This window comes from Vipera ursinii (genome assembly GCF_947247035.1).
Source record: "Vipera ursinii genome assembly, chromosome: 10".
Lineage (NCBI taxonomy): Eukaryota > Metazoa > Chordata > Lepidosauria > Squamata > Viperidae > Vipera > Vipera ursinii.
The window spans coordinates 5,610,718-5,637,909 of NC_139520.1; the positions used below are offsets into that span (position 1 = coordinate 5,610,718).

At 44.5% G+C, this 27,192-nt stretch overlaps 1 protein-coding gene across 1 annotated transcript; it reads left to right on the forward strand.

The window, feature by feature from the left end:
* The first annotated feature begins 9,745 nt into the window (after positions 1–9,745).
* On the forward strand, positions 9,746–26,765 carry OSGIN1 (oxidative stress induced growth inhibitor 1). The gene is made up of 6 exons (XM_083370870.1): positions 9,746–9,864; positions 18,633–18,739; positions 21,621–21,757; positions 22,659–22,850; positions 24,173–24,264; positions 24,744–26,765. Exons 2-6 carry the CDS (start codon positions 18,682–18,684, stop codon positions 25,741–25,743), a joined length of 1,479 nt encoding a protein of 492 aa, XP_083226996.1. The 5' UTR covers positions 9,746–9,864; positions 18,633–18,681; the 3' UTR covers positions 25,744–26,765.
* Positions 26,766–27,192: the final 427 nt, after the last annotated feature.

The window sequence follows — 27,192 nt, forward strand, 5'->3', positions numbered from 1 at the left end:
TGTCAAGGACTACTCGCAAAAAATGCTTTGTGAAGTGGCTGGAAAGACCACTCAGTGACAGCTGGCTCATTAACAGGTTTTATTTAGAACAAGGACAAGAAGGTACAGGAGGGTTCGGCTTTTATAGCCGGCAGCCGGCCAGCTGGTCCAATCAGAGGCCAGTCTTTTCGCGACGCGGTTCTCTGCTCCAATCGGCTCCGTGTCTTCTGACAGCTCTCTCCTCGTGGCTAGGCGGTTCCGCGTTGTTTTGACAGCCGCGAGCTGTCAACCGGTTTGCGCCTGCGCTTGCTGGGGAATTTTGACAACTGTCAAAATTCCCGCCTGTTCTCCTGTCAGACGGCTTTACCTCATAACTTTAACAACGTTAACATTAGTAATAACTTATTTACATATAATACACTTTGCAACAGAGCAAGCACACTCTTGCTTGCATTCAGAATGCCCAAGAGAAGAATAGAGATGATATGATAGCAGTCTTCCAATACTTCAGGGCTTGCGACAGAAAAGAAGGCTGGAGCCAGTGGTGGGATTCAGCCGGTTCGCACCACTTCGGCAGAACCTCTAGCTAATTTTTGGTTGCCCAGGCCCATAATGGACTTCCAGAAGCGGCATCCACACAGAGAACCGGTTGCTCACGTATTTGAATCCCACCACTGGCTGGAACTGTTCTCCAAATCACTTGGGGGCAGGACAAGACGCAACAGGTGGAAGCTTATCAAAGAGAGATTCAACCTGGAATTAAGGAGAAATTTCCTGACAGTGAGAACAATAATCAGTGGAACGACTTGCCTCCAGAAGTTATGGGTGTTCCATCACTGGAGGGTTCTCAAGAAGAGGCTGGACAGCCATCTGTCCGAAATGATGTAAGGTCTCCTGCTTGAGACTAGAAGATGTCTAAGGTTCCTTCCAACCCTGTTATGCTATGTTCCATGTTCTTTTCATCGAGTGCCTGCTGCCGCCTGGGATCACCACCTGTCTGTCCGGAATTGTCCCCCAAGAGCAATTCCAAAAGTTGGTTAGCTGACAGCACAGAAGGCTAGTTGATTCTGCTTTCCTAATCAGTAAAGCAGTATTTCTCAGCCTCAGCAACCTGAAGATGGCTGGACTTCAACTGCCAGAGGCTTACTAGTGAATTCTGGGAGTCTACCTATCTTCAAGTTGCCAAAGTTGAGAAACACTGCAGTGAAAAGTGCAACCAATGTCTTAAAGGCCTCCTTGTCTCAGAGTACTGAAACTCTGCCTATTGCCAGCATGAAGTGTGCAACAGAGGCCAAGCGTTCTTTCTCCATGTAAGGTCACCACCAAAGCAGATGAAAGGTTATCTCCAGCACAGGAGTTGTCTGTGAGCTTCCCAGACCATCAGATCTAAATCCCATGACTTCAGGAGCAGCCAAAATACCTGGAAGGGTTGAGTTTTGCTTGGGGTTCCAGATGTGCTTTTCTTCCAAGTGTCTGTAAATATACCCCTGTCGATATTTAAACTTAGGTTTGGACAGACCAATAGCTGAGATTCGACTGGTGGAAGAAATAACTCTGGGAGACTTCCAGAAATTACGTAAGCAGCAAAGTCCCAATATCAACAAGCACCACGATGCCAAGTGGAACAGAGGAACTGCAGGCCTTGGGCAACCTCCTCATCCGCTGCCAGATGTCAAAGAAGGCAGACAAAAGTCTGGGGTTTGGAAACTTCTCAGTGCAACCTAATCTGATTTTGATTGATAGATTGATTATGTCTGCTCAGATTTTTTGTTTATTACATAGATATTCTCCATGGTGCTGTATCACCATAGAATCACACAAATATAGAATCAATGTACAATAATATGTTATTAATTATTAATAATATATTATTATACAATAATAGAATCACAGAGTCTCAACTTCTGTTTTGTTTGGGTTTTTTTGGTCACCATATTATAAAAACAGTGTTGAGAATCTGGAAAGAGGGCAGAGAAGAGCAACAAAGATGATCAGGGGACAGGAGGCTAAAACATACAAAGAACTTTTGCAGGAATTGGGTATGTCTAGTTTAATGAAAAGGAAAAGTTGGGATGGCAAGATAGCAGTCTTCCAATATTGGAGGGGCTGTCACGAAGAAGAGGGAGTCAACCTATTTTTCAAAGCATCAGAAGGCAAGACAAGTTTTGCAATGGCAATGCAAAGCAAATCATGGACTCTTAGCACTGGAAGGTGATCTAGTCCAACCCCTTGCTCACATCAGGATCTAGACCATGTCTTTAACAGATGACCATCCAGCCTTTATCTGAAGATATTGAGGGAAGCACTCGCCACTTCATGTAGCAGCTTGCTCAAATGGCTGACAGCTCGTAGAATAAAAAGTTCCTTCTGTTATCCAGCTGAAACTTATCGTTTTTAAGTCACTGAGTCTGGTGCAGCCCTCTGTAGCACTACCAAATGGGCCCACTCCTTATTCTTTATGACAGGCCTTCAAATATTTGAATTCATATCTTCCCTCTGTTATTGTTTTTAACCTAAATGTACTCTGATCTTTTATATCTTCCTTATAAAATTTCATTTCTAACCTCTTCGTCATTTTAGTAGCTCCCCTTTCTTCTGAACTTGATCCAATTGTCCATCTTGATGTCTTCTGTCCAGAACAGGATCCAAGACTCTTAAACAGGGTCTGAACCAGGTAGTGGGGACTATGAGTTCCTAAGATCTGAAATTTCTGTTAATGCACCCCAAAATGGATCTTGTCAGATCAACAACTGTATGAGAACTGCCAGCTTACATCTGTTTAAAAAGAAGACTTACGTCCCTTTGAGATGTACCATTTTGGTCACCACGATGTAAAAAAGATGCTGAGACTCTAGAAAGAGTACAGAGAAGACCAACAAAGATGATCAGAAGACTGGAAGCTAAAACATATAAAGAACGGTTGCTGGAATTGGGTGTCTAGTTTAATGACGAGAAGGACGAGGGGGGACATGATCGCAGTGTTCCAATATCTTAGGGGCTGCCACAAAGAAGAGGGAGTCAAGCTATTCTCCAAAGCACCTGAAAGCAGGACAAGAAGCAACGGATGGAAACTAACCAAGGAGAGAAGCAACCTAGAACTAAGGAGAAACTTCCTGACAGTTAGAACAATTAGCCAGTGGAACAACCTGCCTCCAGAAGCTGTGAATGCTCCAACAGTGAAAGTTTTTAAGAAGAGACTGGACATCCACTTGTCTGAAATGGTATAGGGTTTCCTGCCCGAACAGGAGATTAGACTAGAAGACCTCCAAGGTCCCTTCCAACTCTATTATTATGATTATGATTTTACAGTTTAGGGTGACGTATAAACCCTGTCCAAAGCACTTGTCTAATGCGCATGAACTCACATGAGGGTAAGCCCCATTGAATAGAACACAAAAGGTGTAAGACTGAAGTGGATTATGGAATTCATAATAATCCATTTGCCTCGGAAGAGCCTTGTCTGGTTTGATGCTCTCCAGAAGGGCTTAACACAGTGTATAATTCCAGGAGCTCTAATCCCATTAATCCGGAAGCCATTGCCTTCAACTAGGTTGCCCTAGAAAGATGACCTTGCTGGAGCATGCTCAACTCATGTGCCAGGAACAGGCTGGACAATATGCAATTGAACAAACAAGAGTTCCTCGAATAGATTGTTTCAAAAGGACACAAAACCTCCTTACTCTGGGATACGAGTAGTTTTCCACTTACAACAGATTTGAAGTGACCATTTGAAGGTACAATGGCAATGAAAAAAAATGATTCATGGTAATTTTTTCACACTTACGACCATTGCAGCATCTTCATGGTCATGTGATAAAAAATTCAGACACTTGACAACATGCTTATGACGGTCGCAGGGTCCCGAGGTCAGGTGATCCCCTTTTGCGACCTTCTGACAAGCAAAGCTAATGGGGAAGCCAGATTCACTTAGCAACCATGTTACTAACTTAACAGCTGCAGCGATTCACTTAACAACTGTGGCAAGAAAGGTCGTGAAATGGGGCAAAACTCATTTTGCAAATGTCTCACTTAGTAACTGTCTTTTGCTTTGATAGCAAGGAAAATCTCACTGTCACATCCGCTCCATTTGGGCAAACTGCAATGCCTGCAAAAGATTTGTTTTCCTTCATCCCAATCAGTTCTAGACACGAAGCTCTCTGTATTTTTCAATTCCAATTTATTTATTTATTTATTAATGGGATTTATATCCCGCTCTATCTCCCGAGGGACTCAGGATATCCAATATCTAAGTTTGTTGCAAAACATCTCTTGGTTAGCAAACCAATGGAAGCGGGGAAAAAAACAAATGAATCACGGAATGAATCGATACTACTTTCTCCGTTTACTTTCTCCTTGGTTAAGTTTGTATTTTCTCTTTAAAGCTATTAATAATTTTTTTTTAAAAAAAGAATAAATCAACCCCAAGTTCTCTGACCAGGCTTAAATTATTCTACTTTAGACACTTTATGCAGAGTTTCGACACTCTATGGCGAAACCTCTGATGCTGGGAAAGAAAAGAAGAAAAATGACCAACATCCAGATGAATGGAGTCAGTTATGGTGGTGATGGAAGACCTGAATGACCAGGTCTTGGAGACAAGATCATTCTGGAGAAGACTATCTGGTCATTACGTGTCAACACATCCTCAGCCATGGCTCATCACCAATCAATCAATCAATGTAAAGACTTGTCTTCCTTGAGAAGTCCATAAGGCTTGGAAAGATGGAAGGAAAGAGAAGGAAGAGGATGACTTGCAGAAGGTGGGTGATCTGCTTTGGTGATGAGGACACCATGGGAAGATCAGAAAGAGCAGGTTAGGGATAGATCACCATGGAGAAAATCTATCTATATCAGGGGTCTTCAAACGTGGCAACTTTAAGACTTGTGGACTTTAACTCCCAGAATCCCTCAGCCAGCCCTGCTAGGAAACAACACTGGGTTGAAGGCACATAAGCAGTCAGTCAACACTCAGCCATTAGAAAGACCCTAAGTTGAAGATTTCCTGTTCAATTAAATCACAGATGTCAAGGATATTTTTTAAAATTTTATTTTCATGCTGGAAATGAATCTTTCCATTTCAGAGAAGAGTCAGCAGATACTTGTAAGAACAGGGAAGAGGGTTTTTGTTGTTGTTGTTGCAAATAGCTTAGTAGGGCACGACTGAAATTCTAGCACTGTACAAACAGCATGGAAACATGGGAAGGTGCTGAGTCATGAAATGGCTGAGTCTGATCTTACATTTCAATTTCACTTTGAATTCCACGGAAAGAATTTGCATTCACTCTCCTGAATGGGAAATAGAAATAGAACAGAATAGAGCTGGAAGGGACCTTGGAGGTCTTCTAGTCCAGCCCCCTGCTTAAGCAGGAGAACCTACACCACAGGTCTGCAACCCGCGGCTCTGGAGCCGCATGCGGCTCTTTCATCCGTCTCCTGCGGCTCCCAGTCCTCTGCCATGTGCAGTCCAAAAAAAAAAAGTGGGACTAAAAAAGTCCAAGCAATCAATTCAAATATGCAGGGTAGGTGCATATCTAAGGGAACACCTGCTGCCGGCATCAACTTCCCATCGTCCTGTGCGCTCCCACAGGGAGGGCCTTCTTAGGGTACCGCTGGTTAAGGAATGCCAGCGCGTTATTCCCAGGGGAAGGGCGTTCTCTGTGGGCGCGCCGGCCCTTTGGAACCAGCTTCCCACAGAGCTTAGGACCGCCCCCGACCTTCGCTCATTTCGTAGGGACTTGAAAACTTGGTTTTTTGAGCTGTCTGGCCCAGACTGAGGGGTTTTAATTATTTAATTAATGGGGTTTTAGTTAAGTTCAGGGATTAATTTAATCTTAGTTTTAATCGATTTTAATTGTATGTGATGTATTTTAACTTTTAATTTTCCCTGTAAACCGCCCTGAGTCCTACACCATAAAAAGCTGATGACGTTACCTAGTTGGATAATGAAACATCTGCAAGAAAACCACCAAAGTCAGAGTAGCAGAGAAACAGAACTGTACTTCTTCCATTTGCTTGCATTGGAGAGACTGCCTCCAACTGACCCTCATACTTTTTTTGGGGGGGGGGTGTCCCCATTTATTTGTGGCTGTAAATTTCAAAATTATACAGTCACAACATAAAAATAATCTGGAACCTGTTATTTGCTTCTGAGTCCAACTCAAAGCGTTGTTGATTAACTTTTCAAACTTTGTATACCTTGGAACTTAAATATCTCCTGGAATCTCTCTTCCTAGTAGGATGTTCGTTAACATTAACTTGCCAAAGTACCTGGACTACATTACTGTTTATTTAAAGCTTGCTTTTTTTCTTTTTCTTTTCTTTTTTTTTCATTCTGCCCAACAGAAACCCAGGCCCAGTCTGCAAAAGCTGGTAACATCCTCACTCTCAGCCTTATAAACAGATACAACCCAACAGAAGAGATTGAGAAAACAAGTTCAACTTGCCCATTTAAAAAAAAAATACAGGTAGTCCTTGAATTATGACCACTGTTGGGATTGGAACGTTTGGGCACTGAGTCATGTGGTCATTAAGTGAGTCGTCATGTGACCCTGACAGATTGTTATGACCATTTCCCCATTGACCTGGCTTCCCCCATTGACCTCGCTGCTTGGAATCCCAGCTGAGAAGATTGCAAATGGGGATCTTGTGATCCCAGGACGCTGCAACCATTGTACATACTGCCGGTTGCACAAGGGCTCAGATTGTGATCGTGTGGCCACAGGAATCCTGTGAGTTGTAAGGGTGAGGGTGAGCTGGTGTTGAAAAAAATCTGCACAGCTCACTTCTCGTGGCAGTAACAGGGACTGGATGTCTCATCCTCAAGAGAAGTCAAACGAGTCCGTTCTTCCTGGTTTTATGTCTCAGGCAAGGGAACAATGACAATTCCACCATCTCTGCTGCTTTTGACTATCTTAAATTGTCACCTTTGACCATGACTGTAAGATAAGAGAAGATGATCTTTATTCTCTTTTTTTTTACTGTGAGCACACTGGTCCACATTAAGTCCTCAGTCACTTTTTCAGCACGATTGTTACTTTGAACGGTTGCTAAACAAAATGGTTGTAAATCAAGGATTATCTCGTCTCCTGTGGAGGTGGTTAGCAGCATCAAGTTTCTGGGTGTGCAACTAACGAGTAGACTGGCTTGATCGCTCAACAGTGAGACACTGGTGAAGCGGGCAAAGCAGCGCCTGCAGTTTCTGCGTTGCATGAGAAAAGTACATCTTCTTTCCCCTGTCCTGAGCACTTTATATCTATAGAGGGACGTTCGAGAGCATCCCGTCATACAGCATCACAGTCTGGTTTGGAAGCATCCTTGCTTCGGACAGGAAGCCAGTGCAAAGAGTGGAGAGGACGGCAGAAAAGATTATTGGACGTTCACTTGCTTCTCCACAACCTGTTTTCCTTGTTACCTTCTGGGAGGGCGGGGTGGGTGGGTGGGCTTCGTGGTATCCGAAGCAGAACATCCAGATTCAGACACTTTTGTCCCACATAGCTTCAACCTTGTGAAGCTTCCCCTTTCCACTATGTGTTCAAAATGGACAATGTTTAATATTTATATGTGTATATATATATGGGGTGTGTGTGTGTGTGTAGCAGGTGTGTATCTGTGTTATGTATGTGTATTGTTAGAAATATACCTTCTTTTGAGAGCAGGCAACGGAATTTCATTTTTAATGTGCACCAGTGTGTTCACAAAAAGGACAGTAAAGATCATCTTCTCTTATCTTACAGTCGTGGTCAAAGGTGACAATTCAAGATAGTCAAAAGCAGCAGAGATGGTGGAATTGTCATTGTTCCCTTGCCTGAGACATAAAACCAGGAAGAACGGACTCTTGTTTGACTTCTCTTGAGGATGAGACATCCAGTCCCTGTTAGTGCCACCCAAATGAGCTGTGCAGATTTTTTTTCAACACCAGCTCAGGAATTTTACAGACAGGATTATAACTGCGTGCTTATTGCTCTGTCCAGCACTGGCTTAAGCCTCGAGATAGATTACCTTAAGGTTTTACATCACCTGGCTGAGTCATGCTGTGCCAGAAGCACAATCCAAGCCCTAGCATTTCCTCCAAGATTACCCCCCCACACACACACCATCCACCCACTCAGGTTTTCCTTCCATCCTTGCTGAATTCTGTTTATTCAGAGTTGAGAGGGGATGGAAGAGGTCGAGACATCCTTCAATGAAGTTGGATCCATGGGCTTTGGGAAAAGGCAATGGAAGACCATGTCCCTACTGTGGCCAACGGGGGTATCCATGAGGAGCGAGGTCACAATCGCCATGATTTTGAGACGTAAAAGGGGGCAAGGCTTTGATTGAACCGTGGTGGCTTTTTTTGACTCCTCAATGCAAAGATACCCCTGGTGATGATGGAAAAGTTGTGCCACGCTTGTAAGTGTTGTGAGAGGGTAGTATAATTGTGTGTTAATCAAACAAATAAATGAAAACGACATGGTTACCAAAATGGCACGGAATCATCCATGCAATGACTTAAAGGTACAACGAGAACTTTTTTAAAAAAAAATGGCAGAAATTGCTGGCAGCCCTGGGTTCCGAAATGCTCGGGGGTGGGGGGGTTGCAAAATATGCAGTTGGTGATCACCCCAAAATCCCAGGGTTGTGGGGGAAGAAGAGAAAGAGGAAGGGGGAGAGAAGGGAACAGACAAAGAGGGGAAGAGGAGGGAGAGAAAAGAAGGGGAAGGGAACAGATTGAAAAGGAAAAACGGGAGAGGAAGGGGAAGGAGAAGAAAGTGAAGAGGAAAAGAAGGGAAATGAGGAAGGGAGGAGGACAAGAGAGGGGGAAGAGTAAGAGGAAAGGGAGGGGAAGAGTAGGGAAGGAGGAAAAAGAAGAGGAGAGATTGAGAAATGGAAGGAGGAGAGGAGAGGAAGGGGGAAAGAAAGAAGAGAATAAAAAAGAGAGAGAAAGGAGGGGAGGAAAAGGAGGGGAAGGAGAGAAGAGATTGAGAAAGAAAGAGAGAGGGAAGAGGAAGGGGAAAAGGAAGAGTATAAAAAAGAGAAAGGGAAGGGAAAGGAGGGGAGAAAAAGGAGAAGAGGAGGAGGAGGGAAAGAAAAGGAGGAGAAAGAAGAGATCGAGAAAGAGGAAACAGGAAGAGAAGAAAATAAGAAAAGAGAAAGGAGAGGAGAAGAAAGAGGAGAAGAGATCAAGAAAGAGAAAGGGGAAAAGGAAGAAAAGAGAACAAGAAAGAGAAAAGGATGAAGAGGGGGAAGCGGAGAGAAGACGGGCCAGATCAGGGATCTTCAAACCTGGCCCTTTTATGACTTGTGGACTTCAACTCCCAGAATTCCTCAGCCAGCATGCCTGGTTGAGGAATTCTGGGAGTTGAAGTCCACAAGTTATAAAAGGGCCAAGTTTGAAGACCTCTGGGCCAGACGGTCACCAAGCACGTGGCCTAATCGGGACCTCGGGAGTGTCCAGAAACCGGGCCGTGGGCACGGCCCCCGTCCCGCAGCCGGAGAGTTTCGCAGCCTCCTGCTCGAACTCCTCCCCCCTCCTCCCTTCCTCTTCTTCCCAAACGGCCCCTCGCCTAAAGCGCCGGCGGGAAAGCGGGCACGTGGCGGCGGCGCCGGCGGTGGCAGCAGCCGGCGCGGCTTTTCCCCTCCATTCATAAAAAAAAAAAGAGCCGGCGGCTGGGAAAGTGCTGAGTCACGCGGCTGGGCGATTTGCCTAGCCCCGCCCCCGACGGGCCCAAGCCCCGCCCCCTCCGCGCCGGGGCTCAATACTGTATATTTAGGCGGCGGCGGCGGCGGCGGCGAGGATCGGCGGAGCGTCTAGCAAGGCGAGCGAGTGTCCGGCGACTTCCCGGGTTCGTCTTAGTCGAGCGTCCGCGGGGCTTTCTGGAGCTCCGGATCGGGTCTTCCCCTCGGGTAAGGAAGGCAGCGCTGACCCCGCCGCTCGTAAGCCGGGGCGCCCCTCGGGGACGCTGGGAGACGCGCCGCTGCGCTTCGGCACCGGCTGGATGACTCGCCCCTTCTCCAACCGGGCGCCCTCCCGGGGAATTCGGCGCGCCGCTTTGGTGGTGGTGGTGGGGGGTCTTGGACAAGAGGCAGCCCTTGAAAGGGGTTATAAGGGGTTATAAACCTGGGTTTCCTGCCGACTAAGGCAAAAAAAGCTGGCTTGGAAGGGTGCAAACGCCTACAGCAGAAATGCCCAACTTGGGCAGCCGTGAGACTCGTGGACGACTTCAACTCCCAGCATTCCCCGGGGATGGCTGGGGAACTCTGGGAGTTGAAGCCCCGCAAGTGTTCAAAAGTTGCCGAAGTTGGACGTTTCTGCTGCAGGGGGGGTTGAACCCTTTGCAACCAGCACCCTTGCAAAAGCTGCTTTGAAAGGATGCAAATGCGTAGAGCAGAAACGTCCGACCTCGGCAACTTCCAACTGCCAGCATTCCCCCCCCCGCGGTGGCTGGTTGGGGAATTCTGGGAGTTGAAGTCCACAAGGTTGCCAAGGTTGGGTACCCCTGCTACAGGAATAATAGTTGAAAGTTTGGGCCAGGGGAAAGGCTCGTTATGCTTAATAAACTTGCTCTGTGTGCCTGCCGGTGAAAGCATTTTGGAAAGGTAGCCTTTGCAATAAGTAATTAAATCCTTTTGAATGGGTTGCCTTTTCTTGGCTCGGCAAGCAGGCTCAGGGGACAAGGCATTGTGGGTGTTGTAGTTCTGAAATTCTAGAAGGCACCAAGTGGCTGGTCCCCAGGATCAACTTGGCGGCAGTCTGTGTTTTGAAACCGCTCCAGCGAGCTGCATGTGTGGGATGATGGCCCAGCCAAGAATATTATGTAATGTTGCGCCTGCAGCAAGAGAGGAATGCTCAGAGGGGACCAGCTGATCAGCAAAAGAGAGAGAGAGAGAGAGAGAGAGAGAGAGAGAGAGAGAGAGAGAGAGAGAGAGAGAGAGAGAGAGAGAAGGAGTGGAAAGATACTAGGCAAGGGAACCAGCCAACTGATCAAAGGTGGCTTTTCAGGGGGGAAAAAAACTTTTCAGAGGCTCTTCAGAGCAATGTTTATAGCATCCTGGGCTGTTTCTGAGTAAAGAATGGTTAGCTTTTAGCAAGCTTTTCTTTGCCCTGAAAATTGTGGATTTCATGGGCCACGGTGAGGAAGAAAAACCAGGGGCATTTGGCACTGGGGTCATCATCAATACATGCTAGCTCTTGTGGAGGATTAATAGTGGTTAAGGCACCAGGCTAGAAACCAGAAGACAGTGAGTTCTAGTTCTGCTTTAAGCCTGAAAGCCGGCTGGGTGACTTTGGGCCAATGACCAGGAGGCTGTGAGTTCTAGTTCTGCTTTAAGCCTGAAAGCAGGCTGGGTGACTTTGGGTCAATCGCCAGCAGATAAAAGAGTTCTACTCCCGCCTTAGACATGAAAGCCGGCTGGGTGACTTTGGGCCAATGACCAGGAGGCTGTGAGTTCTAGTTCTGCTTTAAGCCTGAAAGCAGGCTGGGTGACTTTGAGCTAGTCCCTCTCTCTCTCTCTCTCTCTTTCCACCCAACCTGCCTCCCAGGGATGATGAAGTGGGGAAAATAGAAGAAGGAAAGTGAGTTGGATACATTTGCCACCTTGATTATTATTAGCAAAAATAATAAAGGCTGGATATAAGACAATAAATGTAATGCATATACCGGGCTGATCAATAGATTGACATCTGGATTCTGCTTCCTTGGATCTGAGCGCTTTTTCCATTCATAAACCTGCCTTAGCCATCTTCCAAGCAGTTTTTCCGAGCCCAGCCAGCAGGCGATCCAGGGTGACAGCAGACACAATTCCCGCAGTCTTGTTAAAAAATTTAAAGCGGCCACATGCACAAGGGTCGTGCTGTACATTTGATATCTAATGTTTTGTTTGGTTGGTTTCCAAGGGACTGAATCCTCATGTCTTGCAAACTCTGATAGCAGGAAAGAAACTTTAGGCGTAGCTTGCCGCTTAATGAAAACTAAAGATCTTTTCCAAGCCACTCTGGGAAAAAATAATAATAATCTGCTTTCAACAGACTCCGTGGCAGGTTTTTCTTCTTTGTTTCAATATCTGTTACCCTTCCCCATCAGTTCTGGGAAGTTAGCACAAGCTTTCTTAGATAACGGCTGCCTGCCGCAGCAGCAACGTCTCAGGCCCACTGATAAAAATGCTGCCTTCCGTGGGGGCATTTTTACTCTTCCCAGGCCACAGAAGTGTTAGAAAATCATGCAGGTAAAGAAACTTTATGCTCTGTTTCTCAAAGCAGTGCAACTCTTCAAAATCAGAAGAGATTCCGCACCTTCCGGCGAGAATTAAAAACTTACCTGTTCCAGCAGTCCGGCCTGGCCTGATAGCTCTTATTGGGGTCCCAGTTTGTATTTTACTAGTGTTTGTTTTTCATTACGGTTCATTCTGTATGCCTATCTTATTCTGTACACCGCCCTGAGTCCCTCGGGAGAAGGGCGGTTTATAAAAACAAACAAACAAATAAATAAATAAATAAATAAATAAAAAATGATTCTGATCTGGCTAAGAACAGGAGAAGGAGGGAGGGAGGGAGGGAGAGAAAGAGAGAAAGAGAGAGAGACAGAGAGAGAGAGAGAATTTTCCCAGGAGATCCCTACGCAGGAAGTCCTTGACCTACGACCCCAATTGAGTCCAAAATTTCTGCGGCTAAGCAAGAGAGTTAAGTGAATTTTGCCCCATTTTGTGACCTTCCTTGCCACAGTCGTTAAGTGAATCACTGCAGCTGTTACACGATTTCCCCACTGACTTTGCTTGTCAGAAGGTCACAAAAGGTGATCCCGGGACATCGCAACCGTCATAAATGTGAGTCAGTTGCCAAGCATCTGATTTTTTATTACGTGACCACGGGAATACTGTAACGCAGGGGTGTCAAACTTGCAACGTCACATGACGTGTCGCGATGTATTGCGACTTTTTTTGCCATTGCCAGCAATGGGGTGGGCACGGTTTTGCTATGATGCATCCAGCCCGAGGGCCGGCAGCTTGACACCCGTGCTGTAATGGGTGTTAAGTGCAAAAAATGGTCATAAGTCACTTTTTTCAGTGCCGTTGTAACTTTGAACGGTCTGTCAGGACCCACCCCAATCCACGTCTTAGGAAAACAAAAACTCTTGGACTCAGTTCTAGTCCAAAAGGAATTTTTACTAGGACATGTTTGGTTGTGGAAATACAAGACAGGACCTGGTATTGTTTTACAGATTGAAACTTTATAAAGAGTTCCCGGTTCAACCCCCCTTCCCTCAACCCCATTTGGTCAGCCCCCCATCATTTACTTCGTGTCATCGTGTCATCCCTTTCGTGGGAAAGGGATCTTCGGATCTTTTACGGTTATTGCCTTCTTCCTTTACAGATTCAAATGGAGACACAGGCCAGATGCCTTCTTCCCTAACCCTCCCCTTTGTTCCCCCAGTTCAAAAGGTTTTCCTTGGTCTTTGAAATAACCTAAGGCAGGCTAAATCCACATCCACTCCTGCTTCCTCGGGAGATGGCAGAATCCAGGGGGGGATAATGTTTTAAACATACATTTATGAATGTGATATAAATGGATTCTGACACGGTGACTAAATGAACAGTTGCAAGTCGAAGACTACCTGTAGAAGAATCGGTTGACCCGTGGCTCCAGATGTTGCTGATTTCCCCATACTAAGTCCTCCCTTCCTGATCACATGACTCAAGACTCTTGGGCTGGGAAGGAGTTCCAGAAAGCCTACTTTGCAAGATTTCCCTGGCTTGTTTTCGAGGATTGGTGTGAACTGGTTGAACTGAACCTCATTAATCCCATAATTCAGTGTTTCTCAACTTTGACAGCTTGAAGATGTGTGGACTTCAGTTCCCAGAATTCCCCAGCCATGTAATTATCTTTACTTACTGATGTTCTAAATATGATCTGCACCTGGCGTTGGCCACTGCAGGCATCATAGCCCACCAGGCTTACCAGTTAAAGCCTGTGTCTTCCCTTCTTTTCGTTTGTTCAATCAGGGGGTCTTCAAACTCGGCCCTTTTATGACTCATGGACTTCAACTCCCAGAATTCCTCAGCCAGCATGCCTGGCTGAGAAATTCTGGGAGTTGAAGTCCATGAGTCATAAAAGGGCCGAGTTTGAAGACCTCTGGTTCAAGTCTTCAATTTCTTCCGTGCTTTTCACGTTCGTTTTCTTAGGGGTTGAAATTTCCACCCGTCTGCACTGGCTATAGCTAACTATACAATATGTTAAGTCTTTGGGCCATGAGGCAGTTACAGAGGAACCATTAGGGATGATGGTTCCCCCTTTTTCCATCACCTGGGTGAACATCTGGGGACTCCAGAGAGAGCCTCTGAAGAGCTAAGCGCTTAACAATCTGGTGGATAAATCTGTCAGTTCTGTTTTCTCCCACATTTCTCTTGGTTAGTTGTATCTCAAGTTAGGTCAGATTGGGGAACTTCTTTTTTTAAAGAAAGGAAGTTTGTGACATTGCCACCCATTTTTAAAGATGCAGTGGTTTTGTGCATGAGATTGCTCCTGCTTCTGAGAAAACCTGTGTCTTGTCATCTGCGAATATCTTGCAACATCTGCGAACAACATGCAACGTCCTCTTCCAGCAGAAATGTATCTTCAACCTTGTTTGGGTAGCAAGTGGGAGGCGTTGCCTTGAATGCATTTCTAACATGACTAGTCCTGCTTGCCATACCTGGATCTAGTCTGTTTCTCAGACTACAGTTCTATAATTCCCATTCAGCCTGATCATGCAGGCTCGAGATATTATTCAACATATCTGGAGAATATCAGGTGGAAGGTAACAACTGACCAGTTATGGACATGAAGACAAATGTCACACACAGAATTTGAGGAAGAAGAAGATGATAATCATGATGATAATAATTATGAAGATGATGATGGAAGGGACCTTGGAGGAAACCCTATCATTTCAGACAAATAGTTGTCCAGTCTTTTCTTTAAAAACTTCCAGTATTGGAGCACATTCACCACTCTGGAGAAAGATTGTTCCACTGTTAATTGTTCTCACTGTCAGGAAGTTTCTCCTTAGTTCTAGGTTGCTTCTCTCTTTGGTTAGTTTCCATCCATTGCTTCTTGTCCTGCCTTCAGGTGCCTTGGAGAATAGCTTGATTTGCTCTTCTTTGTGGCAACCCATGAGATATTGGAATACTGCTATCATGTTACCCCGAGTCCTTCTTTTCATTAACCATCCCAGACATACCCAATTCCAGCAACGGTTCCTTATATTTCCCCTAATCATCTTTGTTGCTCTTCTCTGTACTGTTTCCAGAGTCTCAACATCTTTTTTACATCGTGGTAACCAAAACTGGATGCAGTATTCCAAGTGTGGCCTTACCAGGGCATTGTAAAGTGGAATTAATACTTCACATGATCTTGATTCTATCCATCTGTTCTATCTTGATTCTATCCCCTAGCACTGTGTTGGCTTTTTTGGCAGATGCAGCACACTGCTGGCTCATATTTAAGTGATTGTCCACTAGGACTCCAAGATCCCTCTCACAGTTACTACTTTTGAGCAAAGTACCACCTATACTATACCTGTACATTTGGTTTTTCTTGTCTAAATGTAGAACCTTACTTTTTTCACCACTGAATTTCATTTTGTTAGATAGCACCCAGTGTTCAAGTCTGTCCAAATCCTCCTGTATCTTAAGCCTATCTTCTGGAGTGTTGCCAGCAAATTTGATGAGTTCCCCATCTATCCCCCCGTCCAAATTGTTGATGAAGATGTTGTAGACCACTGGGCCTAGAACAGAGCCTTGGGGCACCCCACTACACACTTCCCTCCATGTAGATGCGGTTCCATTGAGGACCACACGCTGAGTACGGCTGGTCAGCCAACTATGAATCCATCTGGTGGTGATGCTGTCTAACCCACTTTTTTATATCTTATCAAGTAGTAGGTTGTGATCTACTTTATCAAATGCATTACTGAAGTCTAAGTAAATTATATCCACAGCATTCCTCTGATCCACTAATTTTGTCACTTGGTCAAAGAATGCGATAAGATTTGTCTGGCATGATCTGTTTTTGACAAACTCACGTTGGCTTTTAGTAATGACTTTGCCTTTAGGTGCTCGCTGATTCGTTGTTTGATTATCTTTTCCAGAATCTTCCCAGGTATTGAGGTCAGGCTGATAGGTCTGTAATTTCCTGGATCCATTCCCCCCCCCCCCTTTTTTAAAAAAGATGGGAACTATATCAGCTCTTTCCCAGTCCTCTGGTAGTTCCCCAGTGTTCCAGGATCTTTGAAAAATATAGTTCACATCTGCCAGTTCCTTGAGAACTTTGGGGTGTAATCCATCTGGTCCTGGTGATTTGAACTCGTCTAGGCTGGACAGGTGCTCCCTTACCATTTTCTTGCCTATCTTAAATTGCGTTTCTATTATGTTTTTTATGGCACTGGTTTGGGTAGGTTGGACTGTTTTTTCCCTTTGTGTAAAGACAGATGCAAAAAATGACTAAATAGTTCTGCTTTCTCCCTATTGCTTGTCACCTGCTTGCCACTTTCCCCCACTAATGGACCAATCATTTCTTTAATTTTTTTTCTTGTTTTTTACATGTTGAAAAAAAAGCTTTTTTTGTTATTTTTGATTTTGGTCGCAAGCCTTAATTCATTTTGAGCCTTTGCTTTCCTCACTTCATCTTTGCAGGCTCAGGCTATTTACTGATATTCTGCCTTAGTTATGTGCCCCTTTTTCCACTTTTTATACTTGTCCTTTTTATCTTTCAATTTATCAGAAAGTTCTTTATGCAGCCATGCTGGTTTCTTTTGAGAGCGGTTATTTTTCCTCTTTGTTGGTATTGTGCTAGACTGGGCTTTTATTATCTCCCTTTTCAAAATTTCCCAAGCTTCTTGAGTTGTTTTTGCCTTGAGGATTCTCATCCATGGAATCCTTTCCAAGCTCTCTCTGAGTTTATTGAAATTAGCTCTTTTAAAGTCCAAGACTCTAGTTTGGCTGTGTTCTATTGCTTGTGCTTCCAGAATGTTGAATTCCAATATTGCATGATCACTTCCCCCCAAGGTTCCTGTGGCTTCAACACCTTCTATCATTTCATCTCTGTTAGTGAGAATTAGATCCAATATGGCTAATCCCCTAGTTCCCTTCTTTACCTTTTTGGAAGACAAAGTCGTCTGCTTAGGTTTGTCAACATGTGTTTTTCTTCTGAGATGTTCATTTGAGATGACCCAAAACACTTCCTACTTTTGTTTTTAGAATACATTACAGTCATATAATTGAGGTATTTCCAGCTGGTGATTCTAATATGATGTTATAATATTAGAATATGAGTAATGGTAAGAGAGAGACGGTCGGGTCTAGTGGTTAAGGCTAGAAAGTGAGAGACGGTGAGTTCCAGTTCCCCCCTAGCCATGAAAGCAGATGAGTGAGTTTGGCCCAGTCAACAGGAGACTGTGAGTTCTAGTGCCATCTTGGCCCGAGAAAGCCAGCTAGGCGACTTTGGCCCAAGCACTAAGAGACGGTGAGTTCTAGTCGCACCTTCAACATGAAAACCAGCTGGGTGTCCCTTGTGTCAGTCACTGTCTCTCAGCCCAGCTCACCTCACAGGGTTGTTGTGGGGAAAATAAGAGAAGGATAATATATTGCAGGGGTAGGCAACCTTGGCTCTTTTATGTCTGGTGGACTACAATTCCCAGAATTCCTGAGGCAGCTTTGCTGGCTCGGGAATTCTGGGAGTTTAAGTCCACGAGTCATAAAAGAGCCAAGGTTGCCTACCCCCTGGTATATTGTGTATGTTTGCCACCTTGAGGTATTTGCAAAAATAAGAAAAGCAGGATGCAAATAGATAATAAAACGAATCTAGCATTGTGTGATGTGTTATCTACAATAGAGATAGATAGTACCTGTATCTATTTTTATCAAGAACAGTTAGGCGTAGTGGTCAAGGCACCAGGCTAGCCATTAGGAGACAGTGAGTTCTAGTCTTGCCTTGGGCATGAAACTCAGCTAGGCGGCTTTGGGCCAGCCACTCCCTCTTAGCCCAGCCCACCATACAAGGTTGTTTTTTATGGGGGAAAAAGGAGGAGACAGGACTGTGAGGTATTTTCTCTGCCTTGAATTATTGATAAACGTTACAGAGGCAAGATAAAAAAAATAAATAAAACCATCACCTGCAACTGCAACTTGTGAAAGATAAATATGCAAACATTTTAGCTAAAATAAATAAGAGAGAGAGAGAGAAACCTAAGCAAAGCTGAAGCCTTTAAATTCTCAGCTCTTGAACTGAGCTGCCTTCTAATGAGTAGTTACTAATGACATGAAATTTGAAAATATTATAGGTGGTTCTGTTTGGCACTTTTTTTTCCCCCCCAGCGGATGTGCAATTTTTCAGCCTTGCAATCCGGGGAAAGCCCCCTCCCATGTCCTCCCTTTCTTCAGTACAGTGATGGTACCAAGTTGTGAAAAGTGTTTGGAGGGTGTGAAACGGAACACTTCCATTCTGGGACTGGGGCGGGCAGTTTTCCCGCATCCTTAAAGGCAAACTTGGGGATGGCCTGGAAAAAACTCGCAAAGCTTCTCTCCTTTCTCCTTTGACTTGTCCGGTTTTTGAGCCTTCCGTTCCCTGCCACCTGCTTGGGGTGGGTCAGAGAAGCAATATCATCCGTGCTTCAACTATTGGTGTGGCCTTCTCGTTACAGGCAGAATTGGAGGTCTTTGAACTCTGCTGGCAGAGCGAAAGAATAAGTCATGTTTCATGCACATCTGGAACAGAGCAACGCTAAGCCTCTTCCCGTGGTGATTATAGGTAAGTCGCTCTGGGAAGTAATCAGCAGATACCAGCACAGTTGTCTTCCCAAGCCAGCTTGTTCCTATCAGCCACAAGCTGCTGTATTTCCAAGAATTATGATTAAAAAAGGAACATCTATATTAATAGTCTCTCTCTTTTCTCTTTCTCTCTCTCCCCCCCTCTCTGTTTCCTGCACTTTTGGCCCTCCCTCCCTCCCTTCCTCCCTCCCTCCCTCCCTTCCTTCCTCTCTCCCTCCCTCCCTCTATTCCTTCCTTCCTTCCTCTCTCTCTCCCTTTATTCCTCCTTCCTTCCTTCCTTCCTTCCTCCCTCCCTCCCTCCCTCCCTCCTTCTTCTTTCCCTTCCTTTATTCCTCCCTCCTTCCCTCCTTCCTTCCTTCTTTCCTCTCTCTCTGCCTTCCTCTCTTCCTTCCACTCTCCCTTTCCTTTCCTTTCCTTTCCTTTCCTTTCCTTTCCTTTCCTTTCCTTTCCTTTCCTTTCCTTTCCTTTCCTTTCCTTTCCTTTCCTTTCCTTTCCTTTCCTTTCCTTTCCTTTCCTTTCCTTTCCTTTCCTTTCCTTTCCTTTCCTTCCCTTCCCTTCCCTTCCCTTCCCTTCCCTTCCCTTCCCTTCCCTTCCCTTCCCTTCCCTTCCCTTCTGAAAAAACCCCTATCAACAAAAGAAACATCTAGGGATCTCCTGCTTCCCTTCTGTGCCTTTTTTGTGTAAAATTAAAATTTAAAACGCAAAAAATAAAATTGAAAACAAACTGCGCACCAGACAAGTTCAGAGTTGTAGATGTAACTGTGAGTCTTTTGGCAGGGCAGGGCAGGGAGAAATATTGCAGTGGGAAAGCTGTATTATATCAGCTTTGTCCCACTGACAGAAAGTCCTTTGCTTCCTGATTAAGTAGGTGTCAGCAGGGTGCTGCAGCCCCTAAACCCCCAACGCAGTCCTAGGCTGCATCGAAGTATCAAGTTCACATGAGGTGGACAACCATTTGCCCGGAACGGCACAGGGCTTGAGCAGGGAGGTTAGACTAGAAGACCTCCAAGGTCCCTTCCAATCCTGTTACTCTATATTCTGCATCTTTCTCCAGATAAAGTGCTAATGGAATTTTCCTACCTATAAACTGAGCATCAAAGTCTTCTGGAAGTTACAGAATGTTCATTTTATTTATTTTATTTATTTATTTTATTTATTTTAATTCCATTTATATCCCGCCCTTCTCCGAAGACTCAGGGCGGCTTACAAACTTAGCAGTAGCCTTCATTCTATGTATATGCCTGCTTATTAGGGCTTTCACACACAAACCCAAGCGGCATTATTACAAAGTCAGCTTAATTGCCCCCAACAATCTGGGTCCTCATTTTACCTACCTGGGAAGGATGGAAGGCTGAGTCAACCTTGAGCCTGGTGGGACTCGAACCTGCACTAATTGCAGGCAGCTGGTGTTACTTAAGGAGGCATTAGCCCACTGCTCCACCAAGGCTCTTTAGACCCTCTGGGACAGAAAAGAGCGTGTGTGCCTGTAATAGAGCTGAGAAGGGTGGGGGAAGCTGCAGCTTCCAGCTGTTTTTACAACCTGGGGCCTGTGCCAGATAGAACAGAAACCTCCCCCCTCTTGCTGTGTCATGCTGACCGGCTCCTTTGCGTGTTACACAACTCTGGCGCTTCCTTTTAAGCCACGAGGCTCCTCTCTCGCGAAGACTGACAGATGGTTCCGTCTCAGCCGGTAAAATATTAATCTGGCAAGAAAGCAGCTCTAGCAAAGCAAGGTCTCAGTTACCTTAGCCAAAATAATTAGATTTGCAAATGTTCTCAGAGGCAGCTGCTCCTCGACTTACCGCAGTTCACTTAGTGACTGTTCAGAGTTACGATGACACTGGGGAAAAAAGCAGCTTGTGACCATTTTTCACACTGAACAGCCGTTGCAGCATCCGCAGGGTCATGTGACCCCCAATGTGGATGCTGGGCAACTGGTTCATACTTAGGACGGTTGTCGCGGTGTACCGGGGTGACGTGATCCCCTTTTGCAACCTTCTGACAAGCAAAGGGGAAGCCCGATTCGTTTAACAACCAGGTGACTAATTTACCAACTGCAGTGATTCACTGAACAACTGTGGTGAAGAAATGTCATAAAATGGGGCAAAGTTCCCCTTGGCAAATGTCTCACTTAAGAAGACATTTGTGGTCACAAGTCAGGGACTACCCATATTTGCATGGGGCACTGAAACCTTTATAAATACTTGCCAGTTACCAAACATCTAAATTTTAATCACGTAACCGCAGGGATGCTGCAGCGGTCGTAAGTGTGAAAAATGGTCATAAGTCCCTTTTTTCTGATTCCAAAATAAACCCTAGTAGTTCAGCTGGAGAACCTTCCGGCAGGCTAAGCCTGCAACTTTGATTTGCCAGGGCTTGCCATACAAAAGTCCCTTCTGTGTTGTGAATTATGCCTCTCCAGCTTTGTAGCGAGCCAGACAATTTCTGAGCCCTTGTTGGTTCAGCCAACAACTGAGGTTTTGTTTGGGTGGCCATGAACTTCGAAACAAGCCCAGCAGGCTTTTTTTTAAAAAATTTTATTTTTATTGACGGTTGTGCAAAAGGAATTGTTGGAGGAAGTCATGAATAAAACCCAGCGTTAAACAGGCACCTACTTTTCCCAACAGTGCAAATTCAGGTTTGCATCCGCTTTGCATACCCAACAGCAGCCGAAGTCACAACGAGGGTCCGGAGAAATTGGTGTGAGACAATATGGGTGGTAAATAGGAGGAAGAGGAAGAAGGAGCATGAGGAATGTTTACCGCTTAGAGTTATTTATGAAAATGATAAAGGAAAACAAATAAATAATACACCTGGGGCTGGTAAGCTGAGATGAATCCCTTTGATTTTGTGTCTTTCAGGAAATGGTCCCTCGGGGATCTGCTTATCCTATCTCTTGTCTGGCAACATTCCCTACGTCAGAAGGAACTCCGTTCATCCTAATCCAATTTTGCAGAGGAAATTAGAAGAGACCCCAGAGGTTCCCATTGTGGATCAGGTTGGTATAGCCGAGACCTCCGTTGGGTGGCCTTCTAATCAAGTGATCTGGCTGCAGAGAAACCTTTGCAAAAAAACAAGAGGGTTACCCCAGGATTTCACTATGGCTGGCAAACTCCTGTAGGATTACAATTATATTATATAAATTGATATGTCCTGTAAGAGCAATTTGGTCTAAAAAAGGCTAGAAAGCAGAAGACCCCACGTTCAGGTCTCAGTCATGGAAGCCGGCTGGGTGACCATCCCTCTCTCTCAACCCAACCCACCTCACAGGGTAGTGGTTGTGGGGAAAATAGGAGGAGGCAAGTGTGTTGGATATGTTCACCGTCTTGAGTTATTAGTAAAAATAATAAAGGTGGGAAACCATTTGATAAACAAAATTAATATTGGCTCTCTGGATGGTGTTTGATCTGACAATCCATGACCTTCAATTTAAGGCTGCATCGTGAATGAGAGGTGGTTGGATATTCCAAAGTCTGTGCAATAGATATGCCTCTTTGCAGTACAATTTTTTTTCTGTTTGTCTGTCTGTCTATCTATCTATCTATCTATCTATCTATCTATCTATCTATCTATCTATCTATCTACATATAGATATAGATATAGATATATGGATATAGGTATCTTGATATCACAATATCTCAATAAAATATAGATACAGATATCTCAATATTGATAGATGTATGGATAGAGAGAAATAGAGATAGATAGATGTAGATATATAGATATAAATATATAGATATAGATACGGTATGTGTGTTGGTGTGTGTGTATTCAATATAATCTGAAGCAAGAATGAAAGCTTATCATCATCCAATCTATCTAGATTAGAGCAGTGCCCCAGATTAACGTTTTCAGTGGTTGTGGGAATCCCCCATCAAGACATCTTGTTTTTCCTACAGGATCTGGACTATCTCTCTGAAGGTTTAGAGGGCCGATCTTCTAGTCCAGTGGCTCTCCTTTTCGATGCCCTTCTGCGTCCCGATACGGACTTTGGTGGGACAGCCGAGTCTGTCCTCACGTGGTGGCATGAACCTGACCGAGCCATCCCTCATCTGGTTCTTGGCAAAACCTTGCCTGGTGGAGCCTGGCATGTAAGTGCAGCTCAAGATCTTAGCGTGTATAAATGAAGGTACATAGAACATAGGATCCAAAATTAACCAGTGGAACGGCTTGCGTCCAGAGGTTTTGAATGCTCCAACACTGGAGGTTTTTAAGAAGAGATCGGACAACTGTTTATCTGAGGAGGGGTAGGCAACCTTGGCTCTTTTATGACTTGTGGACTTCAACTCCCAGAATTCCTGAGGCAGCCATGCTGAGGGGAAAGGAAGAGGTTTCCAAGCTGAGCCAGGCTGGCTTAGGAATTCTGGGAGTTGAAGTCCACCAGTCATCAAAGAGCCAAGGTTGCCTACCGCAGGACTAGAATATCATTAAAGGTCCCTTCCAACGCAGTTGTTCTGTTATCAGCTTTCCTTTTAGCAGAATGATTGAGAACTGGTGGTGGAAAAAAATATTTTTTATTTGCACCATGCTGTTGTAAACCAAGTGAAAGCATAACCCAAGTTTCTTGAACCAGTCTGGGTCAAACTCGGTTAGCATGGGACGAATGGAAACGGTAAACTGTTCAGAGTTTGATCCCTGAAGAATAATTAATTACTACAGAGGCAAATTCAAAATATTTCATGTTTTAATTCCGGCCTTAGTAGAAGAGATCTGACTTAGTTCCAACCATTTATTTAACTTAACTTAAACTTATTTTTAAGTGTTGCAAGTTTGAAATAGTTGAATGTCAAGTTTGAAACAAGTATTTTGAATTTAAGATGGGTTCTTTCAAAATTAGAGCATTCCTGGAATGGTTGAAACAGTGTCAAAACGCTTCCAGTAAATTGGGGACATCTGCTGGAAGTTAGATTATATGGGGCTGTTTTAGTTTATGTACCTGCTGGACTTGCCAGGGTATAATTGTACAAATAAATACATGGCTATATTGAAAGTGAAACATGAGAGTCTAAAAAGAAAACAAAATAAAAAATAGAATCAAATCACAGATTAGCAGAAACAATCCAAATAATAAGAATGAACCAGAATTTCTAACAGATCTAAAGCATCCTTTACTTTATGGCCAGATAGAATCCCGAACATGCAGGTGAAAACATGGTTCGTTAATAAACCATGATTACTAGAGTTCTCATCATGCAAAGTCATAAACCGTGCTTTGCAAGCATCGGTTGCTGGGTATATGCAACATCCTGGATCAAGTCAAAGAAACTGCACTGTGTATGAGAGAGGAGCCTGTGCTAGATTTGGGAGGAGAGCCAAATTTTAGTTCTCTGGATAATTCTCTCTTTATAAATTCCAATGATATTTCCAGAACTGGATTTATGTGTTAATTTTTCCTTTCTTTCTTTCTGTGTAGTCTATTGAAGGGTCCATGTTCACCCTGAGCCAAGGAGATTGGATGGGGCTTCCTGATGTTCCATTCAAAGACTGGTTGACAAGGAAGAAAAGGTAGGATAGAGTTAATTAATTAGAGTTTCCTCTGGGAAACTAATTAAACAGTAGCTTTGGGCTCAACCCTTTGACCGTGAATGCTTGAGGGAACTGGATATGTCTAGTCTAACGAAGAGAAAGACTAGGGGTGACATGATAGCAGTCTTCCAAGATTTGAGGGGCTGTCACAAAGAAGAGGGAGCCAATCTATTCTCCAAAACACCTGAAGGCAGGACGAGAAGTAGTGGATACAAACTTATCAAACAACGTTCTGCTTAAGAGCAACCCACAATCTCACCCATATTTCTAATAGAAGTGGGTTTAATTGTCTACTATGGAAATGTCCCCTTATGTTTCCATCCAATCTATTTGTATCCATCAATAAAATGGTTTTAAGTTGAGCTCAAATCCCTAGCTTTGGGTGATGAGTTATGAGATGCTACAAGAGTGGTCTCCATTGATTATTAATCTGTTCTGATCATATTTTTGTTTTACAGGGGCTTCAGAAACAACAGAGCAACTGCTGGCGACATAGTCCAATACTATCAATATTACGTGGCCAAGAAAGGGCTCAAGAAGAACTTCCTCTGTGGAACTCTGGTGACATCTGTGAAGAGATTGAACTTGGATTCAGAAGATAGCTACGGTGGTCAAGATGCCAAGGACAGCAGCTCCGTTTGGGATTTATCCCAGAGACCTCAAGAAAGCAGGGACAGTCTCTTCCAGGTTGATGGCTTTGTCACCAATGGCAGTGGCACCCACCCCTTCTCAGTTTATGCAGAAAATGTGGTCTTGGCCACGGGGACCTATGATAGCCCAACACAGCTTGGGGTCCAAGGCGAGCATCTCCCTTTCATCCATCACACTCTGTCAGCTCTCGAAGAAGCCGTCAAGAACAAGGAGATTGGCGTCATGTCGGACCCAATCTTGATTGTAGGAGCAGGCTTAACAGCAGCAGATGCCATCCTGTTTGCCCACCATTATAACATTCCTGTGATCCACGCTTTTCGCCGGCGCGTGAATGACCCGGCCCTCATCTTCAACCAGCTCCCCAAAACAATGTACCCCGAGTACCACAAAGTCCACCAGATGATGAGGGAGCAGGCCAACCCTTACCCGGGACCGTACGAACATTATGTCAGCCTTCCAGAGCACCACGTTGCCTGCTTTTTGGAGGACCGGAAGTGCATCTTTTCCGACAAGAGTGGCCGTCAACAAATACACCGGATCTCCATGGCTTTTGTCCTCATCGGCTCCAATCCCAATCTCTCCTACTTGCCCAGCAATGGGATGGACTTGGCCGTTGACTGTGAGCAGCCAGTCAGTTCCAAGAGGAACCCCATGGATGTTGATCTCTTCACTTATGAGTCTGTTCATGAGAAGGGACTCTACGCCATAGGGCCACTAGCTGGGGACAACTTTGTGAGATTTGTTCAAGGTGGTGCTTTGGCCATTGCTAGCTCTATGCTGAAGAAGGTGAACCAAAATCCTCCTTAATGCTGGTGAACATAGCCTCTCCTCTAAAGGATTACTCTTGGCCAAATTTTGAGAATTGGCATTGGATCTGTAGCTGTGTTTTCAGACATGAAGCCTTTTCCCTGAAGGCCTTCAAAATGGGCTGGGCCAGTCCAAGAAGATAAGAGCAGAATCCTTGCAGAATGCTTGGCTTCTTCATCTCTCTACCTCTGAGCGGTAGAGAGGGGGTTAGGAAAGCTTCACTAGATCCCATGGTGCAAATCAGGCATTGCCTCAGTGAAATCTGAAGCAAGTTATTTCTCTGTGGATAACCCTAAGACTTCCGTCCACATATTCTGAATTGCAGTGAAAGCATTGTTTGCATCCAAATCATGATTTTTGCTCATGCAAGGGTGGTGGGGTTTCCATTAAGTAATGCACCTCGTGGTTCTTCAGAGAGTTCCAGAGTGAATCAGAACAGATTTTCACTAGATCCGCGAATGCTCAGCAAAAAATGGGAGGATCTGAACTTCTTCCAGGCCATCTATGCCTGAAAGGCCTTTCCATTATAAATGGTGGGTGGGAGGTAGGTTTGCATCCAACTCAAAAGTCTGAGACAGACTCACACCAACTCTCCAGATATGCAGAATTCTCCAGCCATCATGGTTCTTGCTGAGATCTGGAAGTTGCCATGGTTTAGTGAGGGTTAGTCTACTCTAGGAAAACGTAAACCAGCATTGGGATTATGGTGGGACTAACCATTGAGCGGTCATTACTATTAATGGTGAAACCCAACTGACCATAGTGTCTTCATCTTCTCAGAAGTGAAATTCAAACATACAGCCTTGCAAGGCAACTTCGGGATGCTTCCACTACATTCTCAGGATGTTCTTTAATGTTTTCCTTGGGCAGCATTGCTGCCAACATTGAGTTCTGTCTGTAAAGTTAAATGTGCTACTAATTTGTAAGCAAATTTTGTAAAATAAAAGTGTTTTTTTTTCTAAAAAAAATACAGAATGTATATTTTGTATATGGCTATTTTTAAATTAAAAAAACAACAAACACCCGGATTTCTACAGATTCATTCTTCTCCCATTTGCAAGTAAGCCACTGTCTCTGATGTGTTTGTTCTATTTTGAGGGAAAGAGGTGTGGATTATTTATTGCTAAAGTTGCTGCTTGACAGGACACAAGGAGCACAGCTGACGTCAGGTTTGATAACACTGGCAGATTCCTTTGCAGTTTCTGTTCTGATTCATTTAGGACAGGGGTCTTCAAACTTGGCCCTTTTATGGCTTGTGGACTTCAACTCCCAGAATTCCTCAGCCAGCGTGAGGGAACTATGTCCCTTTTATGACTTGTGGACTTCAGCTCCCAGAATTCCTCAGCCAGCGTGAGGGAACTATGTCCCTTTTATGGCTTGTGGACTTCAAGTCCCAGAATTCCTCAGCCAGCGTGAGGGAACTATGTCCCTTTTATGACTTGTGGACTT

What these genes read in the sequence shown, in the direction of transcription:
- OSGIN1 (XM_083370870.1), top strand. Translation starts at nt 18,682, where the DNA reads ATGTTTCATGCACATCTGGAACAGAGCAACGCTAAGCCTCTTCCCGTG. An exon ending in TCTTCCCGTGGTGATTATAG is followed by an intron (nt 18,740 to 21,620) that starts GTAAGTCGCTCT and finishes TGTGTCTTTCAG; the next exon opens with GAAATGGTCCCTCGGGGATC. An exon ending in TGCCTGGTGGAGCCTGGCAT is followed by an intron (nt 22,851 to 24,172) that starts GTAAGTGCAGCT and finishes CTTTCTGTGTAG; the next exon opens with TCTATTGAAGGGTCCATGTT.